The sequence below is a fragment of the Canis aureus genome, chromosome 22 (genome assembly GCF_053574225.1).
Source record: "Canis aureus isolate CA01 chromosome 22, VMU_Caureus_v.1.0, whole genome shotgun sequence".
In the NCBI taxonomy this organism is placed as follows: Eukaryota; Metazoa; Chordata; class Mammalia; order Carnivora; family Canidae; genus Canis; species Canis aureus.
The window spans coordinates 1,089,705-1,099,221 of NC_135632.1; the positions used below are offsets into that span (position 1 = coordinate 1,089,705).

General features: G+C 54.3%; 1 protein-coding gene across 1 annotated transcript; it reads left to right on the forward strand.

Annotated features, from left to right (window-relative positions):
* Positions 1-852: 852 nt before the first annotated feature.
* On the forward strand, positions 853-9,264 carry SHOX2 (SHOX homeobox 2). Its single transcript, XM_077864575.1, has 5 exons — positions 853-1,731; positions 4,236-4,444; positions 6,921-6,978; positions 7,284-7,372; positions 8,933-9,264. The coding sequence occupies exons 1-5, from the start codon at positions 1,386-1,388 to the stop codon at positions 9,188-9,190; spliced, it is 960 nt and encodes a 319-aa protein (XP_077720701.1). The 5' UTR covers positions 853-1,385; the 3' UTR covers positions 9,191-9,264.
* The last annotated feature ends 253 nt before the right edge of the window (positions 9,265-9,517 follow it).

Below are 9,517 nucleotides of genomic sequence, written 5' to 3' on the forward strand. Positions count from 1 at the left end.
ACAGAGAGAGAGAGAAACCTTTCTCCCGGTGACCCTCTTGTTGAACAGTCCAGTTGATAAGTAAAATGAGATGGGGCATAAACTTAAGACGAATTTTTTTTTTTTCCAAACTCAAAGAGGGATCATCACTTGCGTTTCAAGATTAGGAAATCAACTAGAATGTTCCGAGGATGCTAAAGAGGGGCTCCCGTCGTTAGCCGCGGGAGGGGTCCGCGCGCAGGGAACTGCAAGGGAAAGGGGGTCGGGATCCCGGGGCCTCGGGGAGGGCGCGAAGTCGAAGCGTCCTGGCCCGGGCACTCGGGGAGCGCTGCAGGATGGAGCCGGTCGGGGGGCAGCAGCTCGGCCGGCGGCGGAGGCGGGGACTTGGGGTCCGGGGCGCGAGGCGTGGGGTTGGCTCGACCTCCCCGGGGGGCGCAGCTCGGGCTCGGCTCGGAGCCGCCGCGGGCCTGGGAAGCCGGAGAGGACCGCGGCTCGGGGCGGGCTTGCGAGCGCAGGTGCGGGGCCGGGCCGGGCTGGGCCGCGGGGCTGGGCCGGGCCGCGGGGTCGCGGTCGGGGTCGCGGTCGCGGTCGGGGCGCCCGCCCGGGCCCCGCCGCCGCGCGCTGCTCCGCGTCCTGCAGGCCACGCCCCGGCGGGGCAGGTCCCGCTCCCGGGTGTTTAATTGAATCGTGACACCGACGCAAAATCCGCGCCTAATTAAATTAATTAGGGATTCTCGTCCACGCCGGATTAGTGGCCCGGAGCGCAGGCGGCCCAGGCTCCCCGACGACCCGGGCGGCCCGGGACCGGCCCGGCCCTCTCCCCCTCTCCCCTCCCTCCTCCCCCTCCCCCCTCCCCTCCCCTCCCCCACCCGCAGGTACTGGTGCGGCGCCTCCCGGGCAGGGGCTCCCTCCGAGTCGCGGAGGGGAGGTGATCGGCTCAGAACAAGGGGCCGCCTTTGCCAAGTATAAATAGTGAGACTTGAAGCGCGGCGTCGCTGTCGGAGCTGAACTCTCGGCAGGAAGAATTGTCCAAGATCTTCACCTCCAACAAGCGCGCTCCGGCGGGGGAGCATCAGTTCCCATTTCCCTCCGGCGGCGCCCGCCCCTTCCCTCTTCCTCCTCCTCCTCCTCCTCCTCCTCCTCCTCCTCTTCCTACTTCTTTTCCTCCTACTTCTCCTCCTCTTTCTTCTCGCTTCTCTTCTTTTTCTTCTTCTCCTTCCTCCCCCTCCCCCTCCTCCTCCTCCTCCTCCTCCCCCTCCTCCTCCTCCGCCGGCTCCTCCCCCACCCCCTGCCCCATTGATGTGTTATTATTGGGGGGGCTGGAGCAGTAAAAAAAGAAGAAGGAAAAAAACGAGCGGGGCTCGGCTGGGAGAGGCTGCGAGCGGGGCGGGCCGGCGTCCGCGGCGATGGAGGAGCTCACGGCGTTCGTCTCCAAGTCGTTCGACCAGAAAGTGAAGGAGAAGAAGGAGGCGATCACGTACCGGGAGGTGCTGGAGAGCGGGCCGCTGCGCGGGGCCAAGGAGCCGACGGGCTGCGCCGAGCCGGGCCGCGACGAGCGCAGCAGCCCCGCAGTCCGGGCGGCCGGCGGAGGCGGCGGCGGAGGAGGCGGAGGCGGAGGCGGAGGAGGCGGAGGAGGCGCGGGAGGAGGAGGAGCGGGCGGCGGCGCTGGAGGAGGGCGCTCTCCCGTCCGGGAGCTGGACATGGGCGCCGCCGAGAGGAGCCGGGAGCCGGGCAGCCCGCGGCTCACGGAGGGTAACGGCCTGCGCCCCTGCCCGCCGCCCCGACCCCCACCCGCCCCCGCCCCCGCCCCCACCCACCCCACCCCGGGGAGCGCGGCCCGAGGGCGCGGGGAGGGCGCGCGGGGCGGGCGGGGGCGCGCGGGGCCGCGGGGGCGCTGCGCCCCGACTCGGGCTCCCGGGCCAGGCCGGCCCCGCGCGGGCGGCGGGGGCAGCGGCGGGGGCAGCGGCGGGGGCGCCCCTCGCCTAGGCCTGAGACGCGGAGCAGCGGGAGCGCGGGGCCCCCTTCACCCCTGCGCCCGGGTCGCGGCCGCCGCCACATCCCCAGCAACTCCCCGAATCCCCGGCGCCCGCACCTTGGAGGTGGAAACTTCTCCTTCTCTTTGCGCCAGGCCGAGGCAGGCGAGGCTGTTTCCCTTCGCGAGGCGCGTTACGCTCCTTTCATTTATTTATTTATTTTTGGTTGCTTTTTCGATATTTGCACGATTCTATCTCTGGTTCGAATCATTGACTACTCACTCTTTTTTTTTTTTTTTTTTGCTGTTTTCGATTCATTATTATTATTATTATTATTTTGGTGGGGGGTGAAGGGGGAGGGGGCGGTGAGGCATCCTTTGCTGCCAGCAAAGTGTTAGGAAATGGCCTTTATCTAAACAGCGCAGCGTCCTGTACCGATTCGGAAGAGTTCAACAATAAAATTAATTTGGCACTTGGTGCCTGCAGTAACTGGTGTGCTGCCATATTTTTCCAATTAGGAAAATATGTGACATGCGTAGAATCACATATTTAAGCGGGCAATTAAGTTGTTTATAACACGGTCTGTTCCTGTTTAGGCCGATAAATGGAAATTTGGGGGCGAAATAGAGATTGTATTAAGTCTGTTAATCAAGTGGAGATGCGGACATCCTTCTCTTTGAAGCTCCAAAAGTTTGAGAGGCATCCACTGTGGATGACAAGAAATAGACAAAGCCTTCTCATCTCTTTGGTAGAATCCGAAGGGTGTGTTTTCATGTTTAAATTTCATTACCGTATCAGTGGAGATATTTTGTGAACTTGGCTCCTGATGTTTGCTATGTTGTCTCCTCCCCGGTGGAAGGACAAATGTGCGGGAAAACGAACTCTGAGTACAAGAAATGCGGGCAAGACTTAAGATCACCGGAGCTAGAATGCTAGACTGGGCTGGAATCTGGAGACTCTTTTTTACACACACACACACACACACCCCCCCAGACCAGGCAGCAGGTCCCTCCTCCTAAATTTGGAAAATGATGGCCCAGCTGTCAGGCAGCCCAGTGCGGCCTCCCGGCCTGAGTGCACAGCTCCAGGCCTTGGGCGCACCAGCCCACCGCGTGGCGGTGAAGGTCTGAGCCCGAGCAGACGCAGTCCTGGGATTGCCGATTTCCAAGCTCAGGACAAGTATCCATTTCTCTGCAGGCCGGCTCTTCCAGAAATGATCCTTAACACCCATGCTGATCGGGATCCTGGGCTAGGAAGAACCGCAAACAGCCTCGACTATCCAAACTCAGCTTTGGCACCTTAAAAACCCAAGGCTCCGACTCAGGCGCAAAGGATGAATGTTCCAGAGGGCAGCTTATGCTGATGCGGGCTCCCCTGACCACTGCCCCTTGGCCTGTATCTATCTATCCATCTCTGTATGGCCCCCCTGCATCCCTCGGGTGACTCTGTACGCTCACAGTCGCAGAGCTCCTGCTTTTCAAGGGAGGAGGAGGAGGAAGGACAGTAAAGTAGCTACGGATGCTGCAAACCCAGAGCAGGAAAAAAAAAATGCATATTTTATTAAACAACCGAGCTGCTGGATGCATGAAAAGGCTTAGAGCAACCAATAGAAACCAAGGATCACCAGTGTTCCGCTTGAACCTGTTGATCTCCGTGGGTTCGAGCATTTAGGGTCGAGGCTTGCTGCCTTTCCGATGGGGCGGGAGCGGGGGAGCCCGGAGGCCGCCGGCCGCGCGCGCCTCCCGACGCCGCTGCTCCGCGCTCGCCCTCCGGCCGCCGGCGTGGCGTGGGCGCCTCGGCTCGGGCGCGGGGCCTGGCGCGGGCCTTCCGCGGGCTCGGCCCCTGCGCCGCTCGGCACCGGGGCGCGCTCTGCAGCCGCGCCCCTGGGGCCCAGGCGTCCCTAAATTAGAGACGCGAGTTGGAGAGGGACGGCGGGGCGCCCCCCAGCCTGCCCAGGGCCCCGGGCACCGCCTGGCCGCGCCCTGCGCCGGGGCCGGGGGCTGCGTGGGCCCGAGGGGGGCAGCGGGGAGCGCGGGGAGCGGGGCTGCAGGTGCGGAGCGGGCGGCCGGGCATCCCCGGGATGCTCTTCCCCGGGGCAGGGCGCCGGACTGGACGGGAACTCCGGGAGGGGGCAGGATCCTCCATCCTTTTTTTTTTTTTTTTTGGAGACAAATCTGGTAACAGGCTTTGCTGTGTTGTTTTTGTCCGTGTGTGTGTGTGTGTGTGTGTGTGTGCGCGCACGTGGCCACACGCGTGGCTCTCTATGCGTGGTGCCCCCTCCAGTGTCCCCGGAGCTGAAGGAGCGCAAGGAGGATGCGAAAGGGATGGAGGACGAAGGCCAGACCAAAATCAAGCAGAGGCGAAGTCGGACCAATTTCACTCTGGAACAACTCAACGAACTGGAGAGGCTTTTTGATGAGACCCACTACCCGGACGCTTTCATGCGCGAGGAACTGAGCCAGCGGCTGGGGCTGTCCGAGGCCCGCGTGCAGGTATCCAGCTGCGAGGAGGTCACGGCAGGGCCCGGGGGTGGAGGAGGGGCACGCGTGGGGTTAGAGAGGCAGCCAGGCTGGGAGACACACACCCAGGGCCCGGGCGCAGGCGTCTGGAGTGAGGTGAGAAGGGAAGGGATGTTCTTACTAGAGGTCTTATTTTGCAAAGTAAATCTTGGTCTCGTAGCCTACCCCCCACCCTATCCCAACATATGTTCCCAGCAGAAGAAAGCTGTGCTGGGCTTGCTCCCAGAGTTTCTATAAACCACACCACCCCCCCCTCGCCTTACGATGCCTTTAATGTGGTTTAATCCTAATGGGCCTACTTTTATAAGCCTTAAAAAAAAATCCCACAGAAAACGTTTTATCTTCTGGATGCCTTAAAAGTTACAACGAATATTTTGTTCGCCTGAGTTGGTTTTCCTTGAGGGCCTGCCCCGGGGTCTAGGGTTGCCAAGCGGATATGCCAATTAGGTTTATAGATGTACAGACTATAAAGAAAATTAGCAACTGTTAAGTGTGGAAATTTACAGTTTGCCGTTAGCAGTCGATCTCAAACTGTGTGTAAAACAGTAGAGAAATAAATGCATTTTGGTCACTCTTTGTTCCCTCACGTACCCGTAACCGAGGCAGCAAACCTGAACCTACAGAAACTTGATTTTAAAACAACTCACATATCTTAAGATTGACATTCCCAAAGTCCAACACCCAACAAGTGCCATACGTGATGAACTTAGGATTGGAGCAGGGGTTTTGTTGTTGTTGTTGTTGTTGTTGTTGTTTTGGGGTTTGTTTTCTTTTTTTACTGATTGTGGGGGTAGAAATCACAGCAATAGGCTTTGGGAGCATTCAAGGTAGAAAATTATATACATACGTGCATACATATCCTTCTAGTTTTCTGGAGAAAACATTTAAATGTTTCAGACTGTATTTCCGCCCAAATAATAAAATAGGAGAAAATGATGGTCATTATTTGTTTGAACACATGGAGCAGTTTTAGGCCTGAACATCTGCAGCTGTTACAAAGTATCACTGTAACAGATACTCCCGGGGTCTCTGGGCGCAGAGACCACCATCTGCAGCAAACTATGCAATTCTTATGGGGCTTCCCCGCATCTTGTAATAGGATCAGGACAAAAACAGAGCAGTCACGTTGAAGGGGAAAAGTAATAATAGGCTGCCTTGGTCATCACAGCCATCAATAGAAGGCTCCGCTCTTCCTTTTTAAGCCTCTCCTGCTTTGCTGTGTGTACTGAAATCTCTAGAGGCTCAGCAACCCCTTAAAGACATGATGATAATTATTACAGTTATGAGCATTAGTATCTCAGTTCCAACTCTTCTAGGGGAAAAAAGAGGCAAGAAGCCTCAGGCCATGTGAGTTACACAAAGGATGCCACCCTGGCATGAAATCTACCCTTCTATTACACTAAATGGCAGGGGAATTTTTGAAGATTTACATGGACTATGACACTTGCTTTCAAAAACAAGGAAAAGCTCTGAAGCAGTATTTTTCTTTTATAGTTTTTTTCAGACCTTAATTTGTGAATCAGTCAATATGCTGTGTTATTGGAACATAATGCTGTATGATTGGAGCGTAAAAGCAAGCTTTACATGAATTTTTTAAAAATCTGTCATACTGCCTCTAAAAGTTGGCAAGTTTATTTAAGAAGGTAATATCTGGGAAAAGACATTATCCAGGAGTTACTTGATTCATACCTTCCCCTTTTCACAGAATATTGGTGGGGTTTGTTTTTTGTTTTTTGTTTTTTTCTCATAAGAAGTGAACTTTGTTGCTGGTCTTTATTTTTTCATACTTTTATTTAAATTTTAGGGTTATTTTCTACTACCCTAACTGTAAGCAGTGGATTTTTTTCTATAGAAGCAAGTTAGATTATCATGATAATGGCACAATTATTCTGCTACTGTGTTATACTCTGCTGCACAGAGGAACAGAGAAATTCTAAACTTCTTTGTAGTGAGGCTTTTATGGCACTAATTACCTCTTCCCCCACTCTTATCTCCCGCCCCCCCCCAAAAAAAAACAGAGTCACTATTTGCTTTGGTGTTTGGTTTTTCTTGAAGATGAAGCTAATTAATATTACAGGCTATTAATGAGCACATTCTTCTCAGGTCTTACTGGGCAAACATCTAAACCCATTATCACTTTGGTATCAGGTATCAGGGAGAGTTTTAGGCCTTGGGGACTCCATAATGTAGAAAGATGAAACCAGGACTAATAGTAATTTATCAAGAAACAATTTATCTTGCAAAACTCTGTGAAACCTATTTTTGTCATTCGTTTGCATTATTTCACTTTGGAAATTGAGAGTGATTTTTTCAAATTCAAAAATTGCGTGCTGTGTCTCTCAATCTTTGCCTAAAACACTAATGTTTTTTCATTGTAGTCTGGTAATTAAAAGAAAATGTTTGAGTTCATAACAGCTAGGGTTTTTTTTTTTTTTTTTCCAATTTGTAGGTTTGGTTTCAAAATCGACGAGCTAAATGTAGAAAACAAGAAAATCAACTCCATAAAGGTATGTTTCTCAAAGAACATCTGATATTCTAAGCAAAAAGAGAATTGGGTAACATTGTTATACAAAGTCGAAAAGAAACTCTGAGAGATAAGGATGGTCTCTATTTAAAATCTGCTCTGAGGCAGTTAATGAGAGTCCAAAAGTTTGGGAGTAAATTGCGTTTATTTTAATTATGGCATAGTCCATAATAGTCCGATTCAAATGAATTAGTTCTATCTTGGTATCATTTAGAACCCTGAAAAGCCACGCTGGAAATATTAACCTAACATTATTGTGTTTTGTCCCCCCCCCCCCTTTTTTTACAGGTGTTCTCATAGGGGCTGCCAGCCAGTTTGAAGCTTGTAGAGTTGCACCCTATGTCAACGTAGGTGCTTTAAGGATGCCATTTCAACAGGCAAGTATAGCCCAATTTCAACCAGTTTGTACTTGTAAAAAGACCTCGATGTTTGATTGAATTGTTGAATATACCCTCTCTCTGAGCCCCAATGTTGGTGCCCATGCGGTTAAAGAATAATTTTGAGGTGATGCAGTGAACCTACTCCCCTTTGAAAACCTATAAAATGTCAAGGGCCTACATGCCTAGTCCTTTCTGTCCTCCTGGGAAACGTGCAGAGGCCGGAGGCCAGCAACTGGTCCTTTAAAAATGCACTAAAGATTGCTCTTGGGGAGGGAAAGGAAAAGCCTTTTGATTAAGATTTTGTCAGATCCAATACAGAGAGGTTAGTCCTAAGGTGTTTTCTAAGGCAACTTTCTAAATATTTTTCTAGGTATTCCTTACCTCTTAGTCACATTAAATGTCTCTGGCAGAAGAAAAGTAAATAAATAAAGGTACTTCAACTCAGACTTGATTTTTTTAAAGCTGTCTCTGCAAACAAAGCTTCATCTCTAGTAGAGAGGGAAGCCTTGGTCTTCCCAGGGATGCCCTGCCTCTGCAATCCCTTTCTTTGGCATAAAGAAACCTTTAAGACTACATTTTAAAAGGACAGCCTGCAGCAATGATTTAATCCTGGGAAATCCCAGTGCTCAAAACGCCCCTGCTCTTCAAGCCTAAGGGCGCAATCTTTGCCCAACCAGCGCCTGACCTTCCGCATCCTCAGCCGGGACCCCTGCTTGGTAGGGCTGTGAAGTCACGAATTAGCTCTCAGTTGGCAGCACCCTGGACTGGGGAGGCACCTGGCTGTACCCATGTATTGATGGTTACTGTTGGGGAGATCTTAGCTCTCTTGGCACCACATGACTCTAGCTAGCATCCCTATGCTAGGCTTTTGAAGCAAGAGAGCATGATTGCAGAGACAGAGTGGGATCTTGAAAGGAGCCCCTCCGTACTCAGAAAGTGATCTGCAGGCCTTGCAGCAGCAGCAGCAGCAGCAGCAGCCACCACTGGGAGACTCTTAGAAATGCAGAACCTGAGGTCCCAGTGCAGACCTCCGGGAACCGGAATCTGCATTTTAACATCTGCTTTATAACGAGGCCAGTTGCTACAACAGTAAAGTTTACAAGTGCCGACAATTATGCCAGTTGTGATGAAGGTGCAGTACTTTCCCCCAAGTGTGGAGGAAAAGTTTCACAGGTTGCTTGTTAGTGCTTCAGTGCTTTATGATGGGTAAGAGGTGCGCACCGGCCTCGCCTCGGCCTCCGCCTCCAGAGAGCCTTTCCAGATTAGCTTTGTAATTCCGAGGAGGGTGACGCTTTCCCACCCTGCGGGGTTGTTGGGCCCGACCCCCGGGGGAGGGGGGGCACATTCCTGCTGATCGGGTCGCAGAGCCTCTGGCGCTCCCGAGTGTCCCCGGGGCGCCCCAGATTCAGCCACAGACTCGGGGGGTCGAGCAGACTCCCCTTTGCAGTCCCCTGCCCCAGCCCCCCGCCTCGCCGAGCTGGACGCCGTTAATGCTCTGTTTCTATTCTGTTGTCACCCTAGGATAGTCATTGCAACGTGACGCCCTTGTCCTTTCAGGTTCAGGCGCAGCTGCAGCTGGACAGCGCCGTGGCGCACGCGCACCACCACCTGCACCCGCACCTGGCCGCGCACGCGCCCTACATGATGTTCCCGGCGCCGCCCTTCGGACTGCCGCTGGCCACCCTGGCCGCCGACTCGGCCTCCGCCGCCTCCGTGGTGGCCGCCGCCGCCGCCGCCAAGACCACCAGCAAGAACTCGAGCATCGCCGATCTCAGACTGAAAGCCAAAAAGCACGCCGCCGCCCTGGGCCTGTGACGCCCGCGTCCGCCCCGCGCCCCCTCCGCGCCCGCTGCTCGCCCGGCCCGCGCCCTCCCTGCGCCCTGCGCCCTCCGCCCTGCGCCCTCCGCCCCGCGCCCTGCGCCCCGCGCCCCGCGCCCGCCCCGGCCTCGACCTCGGCGCCCCTCGGGCCCCCCGGCGCCTGCTCCGGCTGCGGCCGCACCTGCCCCGGGGCGCGGGGGCGGCCTGCAGAGAGCCCGGGCGCCGGGCCACCGCACAGCTGCCACCACGGACTCGCGGAGAAACAAAAAAATCCTGTTAATAAAAAATAAGCAAAAAAAAAAAAAAAAAAAAAAAAAGTAGCAA